Source organism: Chaetomium globosum, genomic scaffold (genome assembly GCF_000143365.1).
Source record: "Chaetomium globosum CBS 148.51 scaffold_3 genomic scaffold, whole genome shotgun sequence".
NCBI lineage: Eukaryota > Fungi > Ascomycota > Sordariomycetes > Sordariales > Chaetomiaceae > Chaetomium > Chaetomium globosum.
The window spans coordinates 2308566-2331217 of NT_165978.1; the positions used below are offsets into that span (position 1 = coordinate 2308566).

The window sequence follows — 22652 nt, forward strand, 5'->3', positions numbered from 1 at the left end:
GGCCCCCCCAAGTGGCTCTTCCACCTCCTGGGCCTGTTGTGACAAGATGAGATGCGCTTCCTTGTTTTGTGTCTCTGCGGTGTTGGTAGAGATTGTGGTGGGAGAGGCCCGGCGAGCGCCCAACTATCGCCGTTTGAAACGAGTCCAGGGTCCGGAAAATACTTATACAAGATATCAAGCAGCTGACGCTAAAAATCTGGCGGCAGTCTGGGTTGTCGCTGTGCGATGCAGCATATTCCTCACCGGCGGAGGGGGTGGGGCATCTTATATCTGAATGACGATCGTGAGACGGGAGGCCAACGCAGATTTCTTCTTGTGTTTGGCCGGCAAGCAGAAGAAGGACGGGGTTGGGGGGGGTTGTTGTTACTTTCTAGTGTGAGAATATGTTTTAGAATGTACCAATTAGATGTAATGCCTGGGTACCTATGTAGGTATGATTCATGTAAAGATGAAGAGCCGCACGTCCTATTGTGACATATCACCAAGAATCCTTGAGACAAACCAGTAGTCCGGGAAATGCTGCATCCGGGATGGACGAAGCACGTTGACGAGCATCGCATGACAAAATGTCACTGTCTGATGACTGGTTGGGCAAGCGAAGAGTGATGCCCGATGGTCCTGTTCGCTCCCCCACTTCCATCCAGACATATGTATCAGCAAAGCCGAGGGAGCACCAACCGGTACATGGATACCATTCGATATATAGTGAAGACCCGTCCTTTTGTACGTGATACATCTAGCTCTCGATGCCAGGCGAAACTAACCAATCATTAAACGAAGGATTTATTGTCGCCTGGTCCTAGCCGTTTCCCGGGAAGCCCTGTGTCTTTCACCCGATTTTCAAATGGACCAAACAAGCGAGGAGCTTCAGAAAAGGCTTAATTAGCGCAGCCACCTTTGAGAGAGGAGAGAAACAGAAGGAATTGGACAGCGTGTTGGACTTCCTACAGGCGATTGACGATGCAAATCTTGATCAGATGTCAGGAAGCGCATCGAGCGCGCGAAGTAGGAGAAAAAAGCAGAAAACGAAGACCGTGAAGGAAGAAAAGGAAGAGTATTGTGACGAACCTACTTCAGGACCCTGTCCTGTTAGGGTTCAGCTTCGGTTGAAGGTAATCTCTCAAGGGTGCTTAGGTTCGGTGCAGCCAAAAGGTGCACAACAAAGGCTTGTCTCAACAGTAGGCTTCCGAGCTTGTAGCGAACTGTAGTTGTGATTGCTAACTGGAGAACTCCCAGAGCTCTCCAGAACGAGTGTCTATATACTTGTCTGATTCCTGAGTGCTCAGTGTGCTCAGTCCGGATGAGAAGATCAGTGGACACTGAGCTCACTGATCTTCTTATTCCTACTAAGCACTCTCCTCGTATCCTGATTGGCGTGAGGCCTCGGTGTTCAGTGTGCTCAGTCTGTTCAGCCTGGACTTAGCGTACTGAGCTCACTGGTCACCCTAATCACCCTGATCACCCTGATCACCCTAATCACTGTAATCACCGCCCCGGATTCCTGATTGGTCCTTTTGCTGATTGGCCCGGGCGTCCCGCGCCCCGCGGTCCCATCCGCTGGCATATTCGTGACAGAAGCCCGGTAGACCACACTCCTGGAAAAACGTCTCTGGCAGCGCCTTCAACGCCACCAGACTGTGGCCTTCTTCAATCAAGCGGTGCTTTACAGCGTTCAATGCCGCACGCGGTTGTTCATTGTGGGCGCCCATCAGATATCGACGCGCGAATTGGCGGGCGAATTCGTTGATCAGTTCGGCCATCGTCTTGCTTGTTGGAGGCGCCGGCGGCGGCGAGGAAGATCGTATCGGCATATCAAGTATTACGGCCCGACGGCTCGGGTAGGATGATATCGAGGGATTGAATTGCTACTGCGGTAGTGGTGGGTCGGCGATAGTGGCCGTCGAGGGAGGCGGGTAAGATGGGTTACTGGGCCCCCATGTCGTGCCCGGGGGGTCGCCAGGGCCAGTGTTGTTGTTGTTGATATTGACGTGGAAGGTTGGCATCATTGTATGGCGCGCGCCGCGCGGGATCCTCCCAGTTACGGGCCATGGCTGGATACCGCTTTGCTCAACGGCTTGTTGTTGTTGTTGTTGTTGTTGTTGTTCCACCACTTCGCGCCATTTTCTATGGAACTGGACGGGCGGGTTATCCTTCGTAGTCTTCCCATCTCGTATCGCCGTAGCCCACACTTGGATGTCTTGACTCGTAAGTGGGTAATGCTTCTGACCGCCTTGTTCGCGCCAGCACCAAGTAGCTGGCGCGCCGTTATGGAAGTTCTTGCACTTCGAACCGAGGTCGCATTTCCATCGAAAATGGAGCTCGTTGAATACGAGGCGTGTGTTTACGACTTCTTCAGTGCGGCTCTTGGCGATGTCGGCTTCGTAACGCCTGTACATCTCTTCCGCCATCGTATTGCTTGTTGATTTGCGGGTCGAGGGCGCCTTCGGGGTGCCTCTATTAGATATCGGCGTTGCGGATATGCCTCTGGGCAGCTGCGCGCCTGCGCGCCCGAGTCGAGACCGGGAAGGTCGGGAGGTGGGTAGAACTAGCGTTGAGAAGCCCCGGATCGGCGTGGGCGAAGCGGCGACAACGAGATCGTCGTTGTTGACGGGCGGTTCAAGGTCGAATTCGAACTCCAAAGTTAGCACAAATTCAGTACCCCCAGCCTCTATCATCTGGCTCATAAGCGAGTCAAAGTCAATGCGGCTAATCGATGAAGGCGACCGAGGCGCTATATTGAACATCGCGATGTCGCTCTGTTTACGTGGACCAGCTACTTTACTAAGACGAACTTCGCAAGCAGTGTGGGCGACTGAGCCTTCCAATCCAGCCTTCCGCGCAAGGAGACGTACATCTTCCACCAAAGTTATATAACTGGGCTCGGCCGCACGTTCGAGATGGAGTCCGTCAAACGGCTCGGTTATCTCCACATCTGTTACTTCGACCTTAATTGCATGTCGACGTAGATATCGCGAGGGCACTGGCGGGGCGATTTTGAACGTCGAAAGATACTGGCTGCGGAACCATTTGACATCGCGTTGAATCTTGACGAAGATCGACTTCGGTAGAGGGGGAGGGGGAGGGGAGTCGCTCTGTCGGGCTGGTGGTAATCGGGCTGTCGTTTTGGTGGTCGGCCGAGGCGGGTTATGCGGTTTCGACTGGGCGCCAGTAAAGACAATATCGTCGTCAACATCGTCGTCGCCGTTGAAAGGATCAACAATAACGCCGTCAATCCCAGACTGCGACTCTGAGATTACGCTTGAGCCCCGGATAATAAGCTTCGGTTGCCTCTGTTGTACCCGCGCGGGCCGCTCTGCTTCTTCGACATTGTATTCCGACTCTGGTATCTCGGACGGCATCTCGGTCGTATTTCGAACAACGATTCGGGGGGTCTTCTTCGTGGGCGCGGCCTTCTTCGTGGGGGGGAGGGTCTCTTTGCGGCCTTTCTTGCGGTAGAGGGCCTCCTTGCGGCTGGCTTGATGGGCGACGCCTTCTTCGTTAACACGCGTATCCGTTTCGGTCGCGCATTTGAGAGGCTCTCTATGGGTTGCGATTCAGTCAAGTCGATCGGGTTGGATATAGTCGTCTGTGGGTTGGGGTTCCTGAGCGTAATTCGTGTCGCTTTGCGTGTCGGTACGGCAGTCGACTCCCTACCCGCTTCAACGCCAGAAGACAGTGGATCAACGGCATCGCCATTCGTATCGGCCCGGGCACGTTTCGAGCGCCTTGTGGTGGGCATACTGAATCGAATAGTACGACGAAGTGGACGACGAAGCTGGCTGTGGGATAGATCTCAGGGGTTGGCCAGGCCATTTGAGTATAGATTTCAGGGGCGCGGGCGCGGAACCGCTATCTTCCATTCAGAAAAACAGATACAGCGACATTACGATCAAGATCAAGCGACACAGCGATACGAATTGCTTCAATTACGGCCTGTTGTGAGCATTTGATGGCGCCATCAATCGACTCTGACCGCCTGGGTGCACGCCCGCAAAAATTAGCGGTGGTGTGCCACGCCCGCCCGCGCGCCAAGACGACAAGGCGTTTGCCGCACACAGCAGGGGTTAATCATGTGATTCCCATCGACCCGGGTACGAAGGAATTTCGCCTTTGGTTGATGTACTCCTAAACTTCGATTGCCAAACCAAACATGAAATTATCTTCTTTCATTTTGTTTTTTTTTCCTCCTGCTTTTCCGCTTTTTTTCTTCTTCTTTTTCTGTTTCTTTTTTCCCTTTATTGTCCATGCTTCCTAGATTCTATACAGTCCCCGTTTTGTACATGTACATGTACCTATTCCCTACTTCCTACCGAACTGGAGGCTGGGCCCCAAGACGAGGACTGTCAACGGGCGGTGACATGGAAACCCTCAAACACCCTCTCCGCGTCGTGAAAGAAGGCGTGTTTCGAAAGCAGCGACGCCAAGCCGTCCTCGCCCAGCTGCAGCTGCTCCCGCAGAACCCAGTAAATAATGCCAATGACCATCGGTGTCACCACCGTCTCCCCCGTCGGTGTGGTGCCAAGCAGCCGCGTGGTACAAGAGAGCGTCATGAACGCCTCGGCCGCGGCCTGGCAGCGGAACTTGGCCTTTCCCGGGAGAAGAAGCGGGTTGGCGCCGCGGACCATTAACGCTGCGCCCTGAAGACGCACGTATCTCTCATCTTCAAGCGACAGGTGTTCACGTTGCTGTGGTGGTTGGCCGTGAGCAACGGCCTCGAGCTGCATCAGGTAAAGCAAAGCCGCGTTGTAGTAGAGGATGTCGAGTGCCAAACGCGGCGATTCGAATTCCAAGTGGGCTTGCCGTATCAGGCTGACCAAGAAAGGCACCTTTTGTGGGTTGACCATAAACGGAATCATCTCTGGATTGCCAGGCTCTGAGGGATTGTCGGCGTGCCGCACCATACGTACAGAACCCGAGTGGACGCTGTGCCAGTCCCAGCGCCAAACCTGTAGCGCCACGGACAATACCTGGATCTTGTCCAGGCTAGCAGCTCGTTTGTGTGGGTCGGCCACAGCTTCGGCTAGACCGGGGAGATCGACGATGATGTCCATTAGACGATCCTCGAAGGTCTTTGGTACTTGTTGCCATGGGACTATCTTCCAAGGCTCCTCCTCAAGAAAGCAACGCTTTTGCTGCCAAATAGTTTGGCATATCTTGCACGGGGTTAGTTTTGATTCCAGTACGTTGTGCGCCCTAAGCGCTTCGACTTACAAGCAAAACCCGGCACGATCGATACAAGACGAGGAGCTTTTCATCCTGAAAAATTTCTGGACCGCAGTGCCGTAGAATGTTGGCGATACCGACATGATGGGGAGGCGCGGATCCCGCCATTCTGTGCATTGCATACTACAATAACAGTTTAGCAACATGAGGTTCGAGTGCGAATCGGACCGGGCTGAAAGTTACCTCATACATATCCATCAGTACCATCGTAGAGCAGAGCTCAGCAAGTCGCAGTTTGGAACCTTCAAGCAGCAAAGACTGAACTTCGCGCAAGACTTGGCCGTAGAGGGCGCGCCCTCTGGCCGTCAGGGCGGTGTCTCCGCGGCTAATACCCGTGTATGCATACGTGATGGCACGGAAACAGACTCTATTGACCTCGGGGAACTCGCTCGTAGTGACAGACAGAATGAGCGGCCGCCACAACGGGCCCCAGCTGTATTTCGCAAAAAAGTACGGCGAGGAGGTATGCTGATGGTCGCGGTGGAGGGGTAATGCGAGGTTGGGAGACGGCACTAGTACCAGTGGCCAGTGCGTCCGACTGGTAGAAGGCTGTGACGTTGAGATCTTCACCAGTCGCCGCGTCCCGTCGTGTTCTGCATGGACACCAAGCGCCTTCACGCGCAAGGGGAGCTCGTAGCCGCCGCAGGTGTGACCAGAAGAAATGCAACGGCCGCAGTTAGGGCGACCCTTGTCTGCAGGTACATCTATTATTAGTTTGTTTGTAACCAATGGCCGGGGCAGTGTAGACGTTGATCTATCCAGCTTGACCGCCTGCGGGTACTTGGTAGGTACATGTACTTACCACACTTGACTCGTCTCTTTCGGCAGGTCAGGCAGTACCCGCTCAATGGGAGTCGGCCCATGGATGTTCGGCGCTTTAATTGTTTTAGTTGCAGTCGAGATCTAAAATTCAATGCCCATTGGGGGTCAACTGTTGACTCGTTGAGTGAAATGTGTAAGGTAGACCGTATGTTACATGTACTGTTGCTGTTCACATGCAGTATCGCGGTTCGACGCGGCGGGCATATTAGTCAAAACAAATTTGTCATGGACATATCAGCGCAAACTGAGCTGTTTTGGCGGCCAGGTTCTGCCGAAATCCCGAAGTCGACGGCGATTGCACGAGAAAGGGAGTTCAATTCGACTCGGTCTGGAGTCCGTTTCATGAGCCAGCTGAGGCAAGTTGCAGCCTTGGAGTTTGTCAGCTCCGCCCAAGGAGCTCGGTCCATTTTTGTGCTTGCTCGCCAATCAACGGCGGCATTCATAACGAAGCCAAGCATTTTGCTCCATCTTGTCATGTCCCCACTTGAACCACCTTTTTCCCGATCCGGTAACTTTGATCGAGATGCATATCTTGCTTACAAGCCGTGTCAATGATCGATCTTGACCCTCGGAATCAAAGAAGCGAATTTGTCAGATAAAAGCCTATTCTCTCATATACAAAAGGAGCTGTGATTTCCTCGACTTATGGTGCTAGATAGACCGCACAACAATCCGCATCACACTGTCCAAGCTTCACACTTCAATTCCAAGTTAGGAACTCAACACCCTGACAATGGAGAACCTCCCGACAGACCACTTCGTCACAAGGTACGACCCTAACCCTCGCTAGTCACAACCCGCAACGGCACTAAAACACGCACAATAAACAGCCTCCAGTTCACCAAGAACGTCTACCAAGATGTCTACCCTTCCATTGACCCCACGAAGCCGGAACTCTCACTAGCTGGCAAGGTTGTCATCATCACCGGTGCCAGCCGCGGCATCGGAGCCAGGGTACTTCTATCCCGAGCCAGCAGGAAGTTGGGCTCCATGGATGGTTGACTGACGGTTTGGTCGCTAGGGAATCGCCCCGGCATTTGCCAAGGCGGGTGCCAAAGCCATCGTGCTCGTAGCTACCAACGCCGAGAAGCTCGCCGCGGTCGAGGCCGAGATCAAGGCCATCAACCCCAGCGTCCAACTCCTTTCCGTCGCAACCAACATGGCCGACGCTGCGTCTGTGGCCAACCTGTTCGCCAAGGTCAAAGCCAACTTTGGCCACGCCGACATCCTCGTCAACAACGCCGGCGTCAGCAACGCCAACGGAGTCATCCACGAGCAGAACATTGATGAGTGGTGGTCCAACTTTGTGCGTGGCCCCTCCTTCACTTACACAGTTCCCCACCCCCCGTACACAAGTCCAAGGTTAGCCATCAAACAAACCACTAACCTCCCCCCCAACAGGAAGTCAACACCAAAGGCACCTTCCTGCTCGCCCAATCCTTCATCACCTCCCTGCCCACCCCCACCACCCCCGCAACCCTCATCAACCTGACCACAGCCGCCGCCTGGCTCGTGCTCCCCTTCATGGTCGGCTACTCGACGAGCAAGCTAGCCAGCCAGCAACTGATCGCGCACATCGCGGCCGCGTACCCCAACATAACGGCCGTGTCGCTGCACCCGGGGCTGGTCGACACCGACATGACGCACGAGTCGTTCCGCCGCTTCGATCTGGACACGCCCGAGCTGGTCGGGGGCGTGGCGGTGTGGCTGGCGAGTGAGAGGGCGAGGTTTCTGAGCGGGCGCGCCGTGGCGGCGCAGTGGAGCGTGGATGATTTGGTGGAGAGGGAGAGGGAGATTGTGGAGGGCGGGTTGTTGCGCATGGAGATGAAGGGCGAGTTGGGGGTGGACCAGTTTCGGTAGGTGTTGGCTAGCTGGCTAGGTAGGTACCTACCTCACCTGGGGGTATGACTGCCGGGCTTGGCCTTCGGGCGGATGGGTATGGGCTGGACATGCCACGTGTTGGTGTCGGTGTCGTGGGTATACGGAGGATTCCGATTACTAGCGGGGCTAAGGAATAGAAGGATATTGTCTTTGTCGCGGCCGAGGCCATTGTTGCTCCTCAATGCTTTCCGTGATATTCCCGCCAACCCAACAGCCAGCTTATGGGGCGTCCTAAAGACGCTGGCCTTGGCCAGCCAGCTCGCGCCAAGGATACCTAAATGTCAAACGGTGGCTTCGCCTGCCTGTATCTGAGAGCCTGGGCCTTTGGCCTTTGGGGAAAGCATCTGAGGGACGTGGGAGTTAGCTTGACCCATTATTGGTGGGTATACGCAGTGGAGAGCTTGGATCAACCATAGCCACAAAATTCTTGATGACTCGAGGACGTCGGTAAGAAGTCACCCAAGTAGGCAGTAGTTGCCTAGGGACCGGATTTCAATGACCGTCAGGCAGCCTTTAAAAGGTATGGTGAAGCGGATCCAAGGCGGGCGATAAGAAAATCCTCAGCGCTTATCGACGGCGGACAGGTACCCACCATTGTGGTGCTTGGGCCACACAGCCCTCAGCCCTGATTTGCAGCTCGCTCTCCCCTTCGCTTGTTGGTTCCTTCCATTCGTTTTTTCATTGCCTTTGCCTGCCGTCCGGAGCGCTGACAGTCGATCCACAACAGGTCCGAACCCCAGTGCATTTCACAATTCGGACCAAGTAAACACCACGTCATCATGATTAGCAGCCGGGTTCATAGATTTGCGACCAGGACCTCGCCCCGGTTTAAACATCAACAAATCCAGCGATTACTCAACCAAACATGCCCGCGGGAGTCACATCGTCACACGGTCATGAAGGTGCCGCACGTCGGATCTCCCGGGCCCGCGGCAGCCCTGAACTCGGGCATCGGTCTTCGGACCACCGCCTCAGAGTGAAGCCGCACCGCCCTGTGCCCCCGCCCCTCAGCCACACCGCACGAGTCCCAATCACTCACATGATGAACAGCTCACTTTGCTTTGAAAAGCTGAAACATGGCTGACGGAAAGGGCCAAACCATCGCACAAAACGCCCTGTGCCGCGCGGTTGACGGCTCCCGCGTGAGATTCGAGGCCCGCGTCGAGAGGACCTTCAAAGCGGCACATACCAACGTCATCCGTCCACGCGATATCATGCGCGGCATCGTCATGGGAAGGGCGCGTATATTTGCTTTGACGTCACGGAACCCGACGCCGGGTTTGGGTTATTTGGATTGCCTAAACCAGAGTGCGCAGGTGTCGTCCAAAGAGGTGTTGCTGGCTCGGAGGGCCTTGTTGAAACACATGAGGACATCAAGGCCGATTGAGTCCGACCGCACTTCCCGTCATTCTATATCGATCTTGACCGGCCAACACACGAACTTGTGAATGCGGCGGTTCAAGGCGCTGGGTGGCCGCGCCTTGGCCACCAACAAGATCTTTTTTAGCATTATGCCATCACAACCAACGCTTTGGTGGCTGCGGAAGCGGCAAAACATCCAAATTATTCTACATGGCATGCCGAACGTTACGTTCTCAACCGCGAGGTCGGGCCGGCCGCGGATCTGCTACACCGGGACGGCGGTGGCCTATAAAAGGATGATTATCCAACGGTTGATTGGGTGCAATCTGCGGACGGTATGTCCATTTGTTGGCAGAAGTGCCATGCATATGATACAAGCGGCCAAGCAAGCCACTTAATCAACTACCATGCGGCCCGAACCCATGGCCCGGGCAGCATGCGTATCCCGCAAAGCATTTCGGGGCCGAGGTGACTTCCTTGGCTTGCTGAAGCGCCGTCTTGGCGCACGGCAGCATGCCATATTAAGTGCCCATTATGCAGTGGGGGGTATGGTGTTGAGTGCAGCATTCTCGCCTGACCAGGAGCCCCGGCCCCGAGTCCGGATAATCATTTCCACGAGTCACGAGATGATGGTGAAATGTAATGGCGAGAGATTCCTCGGTTCGGCATAGAGAAGATTTAATAGCATTTCGCATGCGCTATTCTTAGTTCAAGCTGGCCTGGCTGGTCTGTCCCTTGCCATGCCGTTTGTTGGTACTTTTGTTGTGTTTAGTTTGATCTGGCGGCTGCTTCCGGCCTGGTTGGGCCCTGTCAGATCAAGATCATGCGCCCTACCACGCCACGCTACGGTAGGACAGTTCTATTTGGTCATAAATAATTATTCCGGTATAAAGAAGACTGGCACCGGTTTGCTTCACTTCATCATGCCATCGTAGCCATGCGTTATGTGCAGTATGCCGTTCACCTAAGGCCTAGTATATTTCTATGATAGCCGTTCGTTACCGCAGCCGCTAAACACTTATTAGGTACGGTAGTTTTAGAGGACTGGAAGGGCGTTGTATGTACTAGAGGATACTGCCTGCGGTTGTTGGCCCCCACGGCGTTTCTCGCGTACCAGCGGGTCCGATGGAAACGCGATCTGAATAATCGCAAAGACAGGCGGAGGCAGCGTCGCCGCTCCTTCGTGGCTGCTGATCTTGGCGTGGTGCCCTGTCAGCATTTCATGATTTCACAAATTCAAGCGTCAGCACCCAAACAAGCTCTGCCTACCGAGATGTACTGGAAGGGAAAATCTGCCAGTCCGTGAAATGATGGGTGTCGTCGAAATACGCTGCGCCGCCCCCCGATTTTGATGCCAACCTTTAAGTTTTGAAACGAGACTGGTCTGGCATAACCATGTGCAGGCACCTGATAGGGATACATGTATGCATCACGGCCCGGGGCTGCATCAGGCAAAACCTGGCGCTCTTCGGGTTGCTGTGCCGCTCGCCTTCCGGCTTTGTGTAGTTCCACATTGGGATCTTTTGGAACAAGTTGGATGCTCAGCTAACTTTCAAGTTTTTGTGTGCTCACAGCTGTCCCCACCAGTTTCATAAATCATGGCTTCGCTTAGTCCTTAACGCCAAAGTAAAGGTATGCCTGCTCTTTGGCCAAAGCAAGCGACCCGTTTTCCCTAGCCCAGCCACTAATGGCCGGGCCAGTTCGTCATCGGCCAGAGTTTCGTCTCATGTAGCCACTATTCGAGCCCCAGGCATGCTTCATACGCGAACTACCATTTTCTCACATCCAAGGGTGTATCCCACGATTTCCCCCCTTGCCCAGTACTAGTATTTTCCGCGTTACACCCCCTTGATCACTACCTCAGGATGCATATGTCCCTTCGTCACGTCAGCCTAGATGGCCCTACGGATCCGGATGGCCATACCGGTCATACAAATCACACCATCGCTACCGTCTTCCTGTTCTTCCAACGGTTTCACAAGGCGCCATGTGCGCCTCCTTCGACCTCGCTAGTCCTTGTTGTTGGCCTGCTTTCCTTCCGCTGAGTGCCTCGCCACTGCCCGGATCATCATGGGGAGTTGGCTGGGTCATCATGGGGCGGTTACCTGACCGTAAGGTCTGCCAGTTGAGGCCACCCTACTTAACCAGTTCTTCGGGCATCGTAGCATTTAATACGACGGCTTTGACTCCCATCAATAGACAAAACAACTCATTCTCACCTCATCTTCTCTATCTTCCCATAGCCTTTCTGCTGCGTTCGTATATCGGTGCCGGACACCAAATCGTATCAGCCAGCTTCCATCCAAGCTTTTCAACCTCACCAACCTCACCACCAACATGTCTTCGGGACAAACCGGCACGGGACAGGGCAACAGGACCTCTCGCCAGACCAATGCCTCGGCCGCTCCTAACCCACAGCGTGCATCAAGGCAGGCGGCTGCCAAACAAGTTTCCACTCCTAGCAACTCCTCTACCTCCACGAATACCCGCAACGCCTCAGCATCGCAAGGTGGCGCACAGTCGACCGGGGCTCGGAAGCTGCGGTACAAGCCAAGTTAACATCCACTCCCCAATCTGGTGCATGGCACACCGAAACGCCCGTTCATTCCTTTCAAAGAGGATGTTGAGGCGCATCGCGAGCACCGCCAGACCTACCTAAAGCTCGTCAAGATGCTCGAGACCCGCAAGCCAGAGGACAAGCCCCGCGTGTTTGTTTTTACGGATGTTGAGCAGGACTATGACGACCTGTTGGCCGTCATCTTCCTCGCGGAAATGCATCGTATGGGTGTCGTCGAGCTCGTCGGCTTTGTTGCCAACCATCAGCCGGCCGCGAAGCGCGCGAGATTCCTGCGGACCGTCCTTCACCTCGTCGGCCTGGGGCATATTCCCGTCGCGGTGGGTACCAGCGGTGTCGAAGACGCAAAGAGCCACGGCGCCGACCTCTTCTACGGCCTTAAGAACACCACTTTCGACCAGGCGCCATGGAACAACGAGCCCTTTGTTACTGGAGCGGAACTTATCCCGCAGGTTCTCAGGTCCAAGCCCAACGTTACCGCTCTCATGCTCTCGACTCTCCAAGACATCGGGGAGTTTTTTGACAAGCAGGACAAGACCGCGGACTTCAAGGCTAATAACTTCAGCAAGTTTGTCTCCCAAGGAGGCTACGAAGTCAAGGTACAGCAGGCGCCACAGTCTGGAGATCTCCGGCAGAAGGGCAAGATTGCTCCTCGCGGCAACAGCCCGCCCCAGGTGAAGGTGTCCTTGACGCCGGTGAAAGACATGGCAAACAACAAGTTCCATCCTTCGCAAGCGGCCAACTACACCAACCACATCGCGGCCCACAAGCTCCCGTCCGATGCATGGTCCCGCGAGGCCGCCAAGGCCGCCCGCCTTCCAGGGACCTTCATGAAGCAGCTCTTCAAGTACGGCCCCATCGGCGCCCACTTGGAGTGGCTGTGGATGCGTCAAGAATTCAAGTTTTACTGGTATGTAGCACTCGCATCCATAATTCCTCTCCCCTCGTCCTCCGCCAGCATCACTTTTCAAGATGCGCCCATACTAATCCAACCGTTCCGCAGGGACCCCTTTAACTGGCCCTTCATGGACTTCCTCAACACCGACTGGTACCTGAACACGCGGCTCGGGTACGGCAAAGAGTCGAAGGAGTTCAAGGCGCTCCAAGGGACGGACCTGTCCTTCGCCGACGCCGCGCCCAAGATCAAGGTCATCGCCTACGACGGCTGCGCGGCGGTCGGCGCGGTCGGCGACGACTTCATGCGCGCCATGGGCATCCTCGGCCACGAGGGCCACCTGCCCGACTACAACCGCCCCGCGGTCTCGGGCCACCCGCACCGCGTCTTCGGCCGGGAGGCTGACAAGCCGGGCGAGCTCAACCCGGAGAAGCTGGGCGGCATCAACCCGAGCCAGCTCGCCAGCACCATCAAGACCTTCCTGCTCGGCAGCCTGATGGCCACGGCGGCCAAGGCCGAGGAGAAGATCCCGCGCGCCAGCATCCGCCACAAGACCGTGCCCGCCACGGTCGACGTCGCCGTGTTCAAGGACAAGATCCTGCTGCAGAGGAACGCCAAGATCATGGACGAGTTGAAGGAGAAGCTGGCCGACGCCAAGGCCAAGAAGGACCAGACCAAGGCCGGGGATTACGAAACTGCGCTAAGGACTCGTAGGGAGATGACCAGGGAGGCGGAGGCGAGGGTCAAGGCCGCCGAGGGCGGCAAGATTGTCATGCCCACGCGTGCCCAGGTCCCGTACGAGCAGTTGTATGAGGAGGCGATGAGGGCGTCCAAGAACCAGGCCAGGGTCAAGGTTAAGGGTGGGTTGGCCGCGGTGACGGCGGTGGCGGCGGTTGCGGCGGGGGTGACCAAGACTAAGTGAATGTCGAGGGAGGGGGGTTTGATCGGTTGCCTGGTGCGTACCTGTTAGGTGGAATGCATGTGGAAGAGAGTTAGGAATTGAAGTTTTAAAAAGCTGGTTAGTGTGGCACAGCTACTAAAGCCTCGTAAGCCCCAAGAAGTGTGAAGCAAAGCCACCACCCTTCTAATTAACCACTATCCATCCACCCAACCCGGCCGAGCACCGCCTTCGCCAACCACCAGATAAGGCAACCAGCCCTCGCCCGTGTCCACAGCCTTCGGCCGTCAACTTACTGCCCTGTGGTTGTCTCTAGCCCTGAACTGACTTGGGCTCCGTCTTCGGATACGGGCTCTGCTTGCCTAACTACCTGCCGAGGTACCTACCTTAGCTACTTGTATTGTAGACACCAAGGCCGTAGGTATAAGTGGGTATGTGAGTTCGCGAGTGCGAGTGGGTTCCGAGCCGCTGTACGAGTTGCCCATGAACTCTCTGGTCAAAAGAAAACCGAACTCCAAGTTAATGTGCCGCCGGAACCTTGGACTCAAGGAAAAAAAATACAGCCATTCAGATTCCGAAAGCCAACTTTTTATTTGACTCTGTTGCTTCTATTCGATTTACTTTCCTGGGCTTTCTCTACCTCCTAATTTTCTATACTCTATCTCTTTTCTCAGTCCCCTTTCGAGTTTTGAAGGGTGCTGTCAAAGACAAATATGGGGCCGTTCTGTTACCTGGCCAGCAAGATGCACAGAGTGTGTAACCCAGCTCCTTAATCCTGGATAACACTTGCCGCACCCTATTGGTATCAGCGGTATCCAAAACGAGAGCGGTACGAAATAATGACGGCAAAATGATACGGTCCCGAGTGCTGAGCGAATTGGAATCCCAAAAACACAGCCACTCTGCCGCACTGCTCACAGTTTGTGGTTAGCTCTTGGCCGAGAGCACAAACCATCGCGCTGTGTCCGGTCTGAGTCAATCCTCTTGCATTGTCAACCTCCGTGGCTCAATCGTACCTTATCCAACCCTGCGACGGACCGCTAAAAAGAGGTGCCTATTAATTCGTACGCCACGCCCCTGGACAAGAATAATTCTGTCCACGCAGCACACAGCACCGGGACAAAACAATGTACGACCGGCAAGAGGAGCTCGACAATCTTATCTGGGACAAGAACGATGAAGACACTGAAATGGATGCGTCTCAAAACCACTTGCCGGGAGGTTGAGCGCCTTGCCAAAGAGCAGTTTGACGTCCCAGCAACTCTTGTATTGCCTTTGGTCGTCGGCGGCTTCAATGTCCTTTACAGAGTCCATCTGGAGGGTGTCTTGCAAAGCCCCGATGTCATGGTCCGACTTCCATGTCCCAACCTAGTCCAGTTCCCAGTCAAAAAGACGATCCAGGTGGCCGCGACAGCAAAATACATTGCAGAAAACACTCAGATTCCCATCCCCCGTCACTTCTTCTCCGGCAATGACCCCACTCTCGGATCATTTGTGATACTCGAGCGTGTCGAAGCCTGCGGGAGCATGGCAGCTCGACTAACCCCCCCCAACGACGACCAGAGCGTGGGCCACATCCTCAACTCCGACATCGCAGAAGCCACGCTTGCGCATCTGTGGGGCAAGGCCGCCGAATGTCTTCTACAACTTTCCCGCCTCACGTTCCCGCGAATCGGCGGCTTAGTTGAGGTCAAGGCCGAGAGCGGAGCCAAAGCCGAAGACCCAAACAACAACAAGAACAACAACAACAACGACAGAACCTCATACGAAATCACCGGCCGACCGCTGACCCACAACATGACGGACATGATCCGGCTCGCCAACATCCCGCACGCCGCCCTCCCACCCCCAAACACAACCTACCCCACCGCCGACGCCTGGTACACCGCGCTAGCCGAGATGCACCTGGCGCAGCTAGTATTCCAGCACAACGACGCCGTCACATCGGCCGACGACTGCCGCAACAAGCTCGTCGCGCGCCTTTTATTCCGCCAGCTGGCGCGCCAGGGGCGGTTGTCGTGTTTTGGGTTCGCCGAGGATGACTGGTCTGCGCAAGCAAGGTTGCGCAGGAGCAGCAGTGTGGAGGCAGCTGGTGGTGGAGATGGAGGGAACGGGAGGGGGAGGGAGGAACTTGCCCCCGCACCAGCGGGAGATGGGGCGTTTCGGATGTGGGGGGATGATTTCCGGGCGGGGAATATGCTGCTCGACGAGGCGGATGAGCTGATGACGGTGATCGATTGGGAGTTTGCCTACGTGGCGCCGACCCAGTTCGCGCTGGACCCGCCCTGGTGGCTGCTGCTTAAGCTAGCTAAGACGTGGTCGGGTGGTGTGGATGACTGGTTGCGGGTGTATGAGGGGCGGCTTGGGACGTGGTTTGCGGCGATGGAGCGGGCGGAGAGGAGGGTGCCGGGTGGCGGGGTGGACGGGCCGGGGGCGTTGCCGGTTTCCTTGTCGAGGTATATGCGGGAGAGTTGGGAGACGGGCCGGTTCTGGCTGAGCTATGGGGCGAGGAAAAGTTGGGCGTTTGACATGGTGTTTTGGAAGTTTTTGGATGAGAGGTTCTTTGGTCAGCGGGCGGGCGATGTTCTAAAAGAGGATTTGTGGAAGACAAGAGTGGATTTGTTGACAAAGCGGGAGATGGCAGCGCTGGAGCCGTTCGTGGAGAGAAAGATGAGGGAATCTAAGGACAGAGTTATTGTGGAATGGGATCAGGAGGAAGCCAAAAACCGGCTGTCCGAGGTCTTGTTTGACTAGGCACGGAAGTATCAGTTACAGGCAAACGAGAGAGGCCAGGGGGGATGAAGGGAGAGACACGGATAAGGGGGAGCTCGGTCCAGCTGCAACAATCCTTCGTGCTGTTTACAAATTGTATTATTTGGCCGTGGGTTGCCATAGGCGACTATAGGCACTTGTATAAAGCCTGGGGTTATTATGACCGCGTCCTTCCTTACAAGGATGAGTTATTGGTGAAGAACCAATAACTATAGGTGCCTAACTTTTCTTTCTTACCTACATGTAGGTAATCACATCACGATCGGCCATTCCCCCGCAAATCACATCACCATCGGCCGATCCCCCGCCCCCCGTTCCCTCCTTATACGATTGTTCTATGGCGAGATCTCGGATACCATCCGCCATCATGTCAACGTCGTTGTCTCTGTTGACTCGGCCCGTAGGCACTCGTGGTGGGCCGGCCTGGGCCACCGGGCACTCTGGCATCACCACGTCCACGGGATACCTACCCTCGTATTCGCGGATCTGGCCTCCGCGTTTGCGCAGTCGCTTAAAATGGTCCCGAACATACGGATGGTTCCAGGCGACTTTATCGACTCTAACGAACGCGTCGATCGCCCGGGCGAGCTTGCAAGGCCGACGGTGGAGATCCGCGGGCAGTTCAGGGCCGAGGAACCAGTTTACACGCGCCGCGTGGAGGACAAGGAACATAATTTCAAACGCGTACTGGCTGAGACCTTTGGCCCAGCGCTGGACATATTGATTCCCTGCAGTATTCTGATAAATACGATGAAGTCGACCTTGCCGTTAGGGGGATGAGTTGGTCTTGATATCTCCTTGGTCGCCTCCAGAAACATTTGGGAGAAGCAGTTCTCCACTCTCTCCTCCGACAAGTGAGGAGTGATCTTCCTGAGGGCAGTGGTGACTTTCTCGTCAGAGTCACCCACCATGAAAGCTTTGAAAGGCCATATCAGCCCAACTGTGGGGAGGATGGCACGGAGACGAGGTCGACCGCCGCCTGGATGGCCGTTGATGACTCGTGCTATATGTGACTGCTGGCGACTTGTTAAGTACCTGCGCAACTGATCATCCCTACGAAACTTGTGGAACTTCTTGTCCGCCGGTCTGGTGTCGCGGTCAATGCCCATGATGAAGTTTTCCGATGTAAGGTACCTTGACCGGTGAACAAAGATCAGGTAATTTGCCTAAGGACGTGCAGTTTTGCATAAATGCAAAGAGTCGCGAGTCACGTTGAGAAAGGAACTTAAAGCCAGTCAAGGCAGAATCATGAGTTTAGGTGCCAGAGAACCCTTTTAAAGGATGTGGAATAAACAAGCTGGAGAAAAGCTAATCCGCTTTTTGATTCACTTGGTTTGATATGATATGGAGGGTTGTTCCAGCAAAACCAAGATTGAGTTCACACCCATCCACAATCTATTGAACAGCAAACCTGTGCTTTCTTTCCATTGTTTGTTCCCGCCTAGGCCCAGTAACGGTTGTTCTATTCCAGCATCTTGGAAATCGCGCCCGCATTCTCTTGCACCCACATCTGAGCATCTCCTTTTCCTACATCCAAACCTGTACCTAGCACTAGGATACCCATTCTTTTCCGACTACGTCCCATCCTCAGCCGGCTCCTCAAAGCGACCGGTCCCCCGCCTCAACGCGTTTTCCGTCGACCGCAGTTCTGAATATGGCAGCTGCACGTGGTAATGGCCGACTTACCAAGAGGGATCAAGGTGCTGGGCGGGCGCGAAAACATCAAAATCGCCGGGCCACCGCCGCCGTCGTCGTCACCCCTTCACGGGTTGAACTTTCGAAGACCGACCCTCCGCGCGACCCAAGCTCCGGGCGGAGGAAAAGGCACAAGGTTCGGATCCGGCTTTTGATGCCCAAGCCGGGTATGGTCTATTTTTGCGATCGTTACCTCCTAATGCGTGAACGACGCGACCGGGCGGTCGGGGTGGCGATGCGAAGGGCTTTCCACCACCTGTCGAAGGCGCTGCTCAACGAACGCTTCGCTCAGATGTTTGAAGCCGCGACCGAAGTGCAGCAGCAACACTTCAGGTGGTGGGGAAATCTCAACGAGCAACAACAGGCCGCTTTCAACTCCGACATCCTCTTCAATTCCCTGCGACAGCACCCCTCCGTCGAGCCCTGGGCCCAGCATATCTCGAAAAGCCTCTTGACAAGCTTGTTCATGATTCTGCGCGCCGCTCGCATGAACTGGCACCGTGCCCCGCAATATCCATTTGATATTTCGCAGCATTCGCTCCTGGCAAAGGTGATCGACGCCTTCAACGCGACCAACGCTTTGTCGTGGGGTAGGGACGCCCCTTTCTTGAGATGGATGATCCGCGGCGACCCCGGCCTTCACACCAAGAAGGAAATCATGATGGGGGACGTCTCGATGGACGTGGACGACGAGGACGAAAGGGGCCCGGGAGCTACGAGGGATATGGACACCAGCAGCGGCAACGGGGGATATTCGGACGGCGGCGCCCTTGCCAACCCGGCGAGTGCTATCCCGGCTCGAGAGGAGATGGAAGGGGTAATTACACACGCCGACAATGTCTTCCAGTTAACTTACGATCAGGTCGTCGAAAGTATGCGACTCCTTAGCATTGAGGTTGATGTCCCCTCCCTAGTCGAGGCATTCGCTAGGCACAGCTTTAACGACGACGAAGGAGAAGGGGATTCTTTTGACGACCTGGACACGGATATGGTTCCAAATTGAGGGCGCTTAATTGGGTCTCTAAGCAACCGAGAGGCGTGAAGGCCAAGAAGGGGAAACGGGATTGTGGAATGGGGCGATGCGGATTGTCCAGCTTTGGATAAAGCTGTAACTATACATATTATTGTACTTTTGATAAGGGAACGATTCCCCAAGTTAAGGTGGATAGTCTATTGTTGGTCTTCATGTTGCTACATCCAGGCCCATTGTTAATAGTAGTATCTTTGGTCCAGGTGTCCACGAATATGCCAACAGGAGGACCCGGGGGGGAGAGGGGGGGGGGCGCGGGACGCCCCGAGCCAATCATTAGCAACCAATCAGGAGGCCAAGGAGTAGTCAAGGTGATCAGTGAGCTCAGTTGCCAAGGACAGACTGAGCACACTGAGCACCAGGACAGGACCACCAATCGGGAGCCGGGATGGCTCAACATTGATCAGTGAGCCCAGTTGCCAAGGGCATACTGAGCACACTGAGCACTTAGGAATCAGCTAGTATATAGTCACTCGTCCTGGAGAGCTCTGGGAGTTTTCCAGTTAGCAATCACAACTACAGTTCGCTACAAGCTCGGAAGCCTACTGTTGAGACAAGCCTTTGTTGTGTACCTTTTGGCTGCACCGAACCTAAGCACCCTTGAGAGATTACCTTCAACCGAAGCTGAACCCTAACAGGACAGGGTCCTGAAGTAGGTTCGTCACATCAGGCGAGGACCAGGTTTGAGATCCGAGGTTAATCTATACCAGCAACATTACATCCTAGGAGATCATGGCCCCGAATAATCTGTAACTGTGAGAATTATCCATAAGACATATTAACATGGTCTCGGCCACGGTGATCACATACTTCATCCATAGCCAAGTGTCAAGCCGCAGCCGCCCGTCGTTAGCCTTCTCTGTTGTGTGCCTACCTTGGATACTGTGACAGGACACTGTGTAGGTACTTACCATAGACATCGGATCAAAGCCAGTGTCCCACCTGAGCACGTGAACCCACCCAATACCTGTTCCGGGGTCTTAATTCCTTTATACGATCCAGTAATTCAACAACCTGGGCGAGTTGGTTCGAGTCCAACTCATAAGAACTGTCGTTGCTCAGCTTCCGGGTTCGAGTCCCGGCAGGACTAACCAGCACACCTCCGGACCGACCTGTGATTACGTATCACAAACTAATTGAACGATCGTGCTGGGGCCTCTTGATGGTTACATACCTATCTAGCGGGCACTGGGGGAACGAGGGTACGGGGGCTTTCAACAAACGCAGACGGTACGAACCGGGGGCTTTAAAGAAACGCAGACTGTACAAGTAACCAAACTTTTTTTTTTTTTTTTTTTCAAAACTGTTTGAAGCTTCATCACTGCTCCGCTCTCAACATAATAGTGTTTGGTAACCACCTCACGAGCTTAAACAAGAAATAGCCGACATGACATGCTCGCCGGCCACATTTCCAGCAGCAGCAGCAACAACAACAACAACACAACAACACTACAACACTACAACACTACAACACTACAACACTACAACACTACAACACTACAACACTACAACACTACAACACTACAACACTACAACACTACAACACTACAACACTACAACACTACAACACCCGCCAAACACAAAAATATCCAAACATGAAAAGGTCCAGCCGCAATTCCGACCACCCATATCATTATAATTAATACTATTGCATGCCACCCCAACCCAACCCAATGACCCAGCCCCAACATGAACCCAACCCAACAGACCCATTGACCCCATCCCGAATCTGGTCCCAATATGAACCACCCTACACTACACTACACCTCATGCCCCCTCCCCGCCGAGTCCCGCCCCAACAACCGCTCCACAGCCTTGACTTGCCCCCTAACTTTCCTCTGCCTCAGCGCCATCTCGTTGAACAGTGTGTCTGCGGGCGCGCCGCTCCCGTGCCAGGTGCTGCTGATGGTGGTGTCTGTTTCGGGGGGCGGTAGCCCCGTGGGGATGGCCATGGAGCGGAGGATGTTTGGGTTTGGTTTGTGGCCCGGGTGTTGGTGTGGGGGTTGGTGGTGGTTGTGGTTGTGGTTGTGGTTGTGGTTGTGGTGGTGGTGTTGGGGGTGTGGATGTGAAGGGGTTGAGGTTGAGAGTGATAGGAAGGCGCGGTCGAGTTGGTTGAGAAGGTGGCTGATGAGGTTGGTCATGATCAGGGCTTGGGTGTTGCCGGGAGGGAGGAATGCCGCGTCTGGTGGGGTGCGCGGTGGGGTGTGTTGGTGCTGCTCGGCACTTAGGTGGAGCAGCAGCGCGGTTGACAGGTGCTCGAACACGCCCAGCAGGGCTTGGTGCGATGCGTGCACCATCAGACACGCCGACGAGTCTAGCGCGGCGTTGATGGTGCCGCTGTTTGTTTGTGGGTTGGATGAGGGCTCTGGGAACGCTGGGATTGGCCGCCGGGCGGCGAAGCGGTCGACGGCGTCGATCAGCGAGCAGGCGGCGTCGAAGCTGTCGTTGGCTGCGGGCCACGTCCATGGCGGTGGTGACCCCGCTGGCGAGGGTAGGGCGCGCCCCGCAAGGTGGATGCGGAGGTTGATCTGCGCTAGATCTTCGAGGAAATAGTCCGAGGATGCAGGGAAGCCCCATGAATAGCCACCAACGATGTCCTCGGCAGCCGGAACCAGGTTAGCAGCGGGGTCTTGGAAAAGGGGCGCGTATGCGACATCCGGTACCGCCGGAAACGAAGACGATGGGCACATGTTTGTCAGGGGTTGGGTGCTGTCGCAGCGGTAGGACGGTGTTTGCCAGTCCTCGGTGGGCGGTGGGGTGTCTAGACCCAGGTTGTGGTGATGAGTGAATTGTTCGCAAGCCGGTGAAGCGGCAACGGGAGAGGACACCGTCCGAGGCGGGATAGGCTCGTGGGTGGATTCTTGGGAGTGGTCGAAAGTACCGAGGCCAACGTTGCCTAATGGATGATTGAATGTATGGGATGATGAAGGCGGTGATGGTTGAAAAGATGCGTGTGATGAAGAGGACGACGACGAACACCTCGAGGCCCTTCTCGTGCGCTTGCGAGGCGGAGGGACGTTGGCATCTCGTCGACGTCGTGGGCGACCGGATCGAAGCTGGGCTTCGGCTGCTGTTAGCTTGTCACGGGCCCCTTGTATCCGTCGGAGGAACAGCCGGGCACTTACGACTGTAGACGCAAACCGTCCCCGCCTTACGACACCGCCCACAGGGAATCGGTGCGACAACGTGTCCGTCCGGGTTCGAATCGCCCTCTTCCGTGATGCCCCCGAGAGCCATGGCCCCATTCGCCCCTTCTGTAACGCAGCGGACCTTTTGTTCGTGGCAACGGTCGCACGATTGCCGGCGCGGCATGGGAGGCAGCACGGGGTCGAGACATTGTGCGCGCGGCGGCGAGTCCATGATGTCCATCGTGAAGGCTATGATGGCGTCTCCAGACTTCCCTTGGTGGATGGGGGCTTCGGTACGAATTGGATGTTACAGCCGGCACGTCGAGTTAAAGCTTGGAAGTGGTTCTTGATCTGCTGTCCTGGGCTAACGG

The 22652-nt window shown here is 55.2% G+C and overlaps 8 protein-coding genes across 8 annotated transcripts; 4 read left to right on the forward strand and 4 right to left on the reverse strand.

The window, feature by feature from the left end:
* Positions 1–1865: 1865 nt before the first annotated feature.
* On the reverse strand, positions 1866–3739 carry CHGG_06043 (uncharacterized protein; the record flags this gene model as incomplete). Its single annotated transcript, XM_001222137.1, has 2 exons — positions 1866–3538; positions 3655–3739. 2 exons carry the CDS (start codon positions 3737–3739, stop codon positions 1866–1868), a joined length of 1758 nt encoding a protein of 585 aa, XP_001222138.1.
* A 604-nt stretch (positions 3740–4343) lies between these two features.
* On the reverse strand, positions 4344–6086 carry CHGG_06044 (uncharacterized protein; the record flags this gene model as incomplete). Its single annotated transcript, XM_001222138.1, has 4 exons — positions 4344–5132; positions 5212–5332; positions 5414–5927; positions 6026–6086. The coding sequence occupies 4 exons, from the start codon at positions 6084–6086 to the stop codon at positions 4344–4346; spliced, it is 1485 nt and encodes a 494-aa protein (XP_001222139.1).
* A 692-nt stretch (positions 6087–6778) lies between these two features.
* On the forward strand, positions 6779–7905 carry CHGG_06045 (uncharacterized protein; the record flags this gene model as incomplete). The annotated part of the gene is made up of 4 exons (XM_001222139.1): positions 6779–6813; positions 6876–6999; positions 7067–7351; positions 7447–7905. The coding sequence occupies 4 exons, from the start codon at positions 6779–6781 to the stop codon at positions 7903–7905; spliced, it is 903 nt and encodes a 300-aa protein (XP_001222140.1).
* A 3720-nt stretch (positions 7906–11625) lies between these two features.
* On the forward strand, positions 11626–13680 carry CHGG_06046 (uncharacterized protein; the record flags this gene model as incomplete). The annotated part of the gene is made up of 3 exons (XM_001222140.1): positions 11626–11842; positions 11906–12773; positions 12867–13680. 3 exons carry the CDS (start codon positions 11626–11628, stop codon positions 13678–13680), a joined length of 1899 nt encoding a protein of 632 aa, XP_001222141.1.
* Positions 13681–14832: 1152 nt separating this feature from the next.
* Positions 14833–16410, forward strand: CHGG_06047 (uncharacterized protein; the record flags this gene model as incomplete). The annotated part of the gene is made up of 1 exon (XM_001222141.1): positions 14833–16410. One exon carries the CDS (start codon positions 14833–14835, stop codon positions 16408–16410), a length of 1578 nt encoding a protein of 525 aa, XP_001222142.1.
* Positions 16411–16665: 255 nt separating this feature from the next.
* CHGG_06048 (uncharacterized protein) lies at positions 16666–17537 on the reverse strand (the record flags this gene model as incomplete). The annotated part of the gene is made up of 2 exons (XM_001222142.1): positions 16666–16919; positions 17117–17537. The coding sequence occupies 2 exons, from the start codon at positions 17535–17537 to the stop codon at positions 16666–16668; spliced, it is 675 nt and encodes a 224-aa protein (XP_001222143.1).
* Positions 17538–18082: 545 nt separating this feature from the next.
* CHGG_06049 (uncharacterized protein) lies at positions 18083–19126 on the forward strand (the record flags this gene model as incomplete). Its single annotated transcript, XM_001222143.1, has 1 exon — positions 18083–19126. The coding sequence occupies one exon, from the start codon at positions 18083–18085 to the stop codon at positions 19124–19126; it is 1044 nt and encodes a 347-aa protein (XP_001222144.1).
* Positions 19127–20913: 1787 nt separating this feature from the next.
* CHGG_06050 (uncharacterized protein) lies at positions 20914–22522 on the reverse strand (the record flags this gene model as incomplete). The annotated part of the gene is made up of 2 exons (XM_001222144.1): positions 20914–22049; positions 22279–22522. The coding sequence occupies 2 exons, from the start codon at positions 22520–22522 to the stop codon at positions 20914–20916; spliced, it is 1380 nt and encodes a 459-aa protein (XP_001222145.1).
* Positions 22523–22652: the final 130 nt, after the last annotated feature.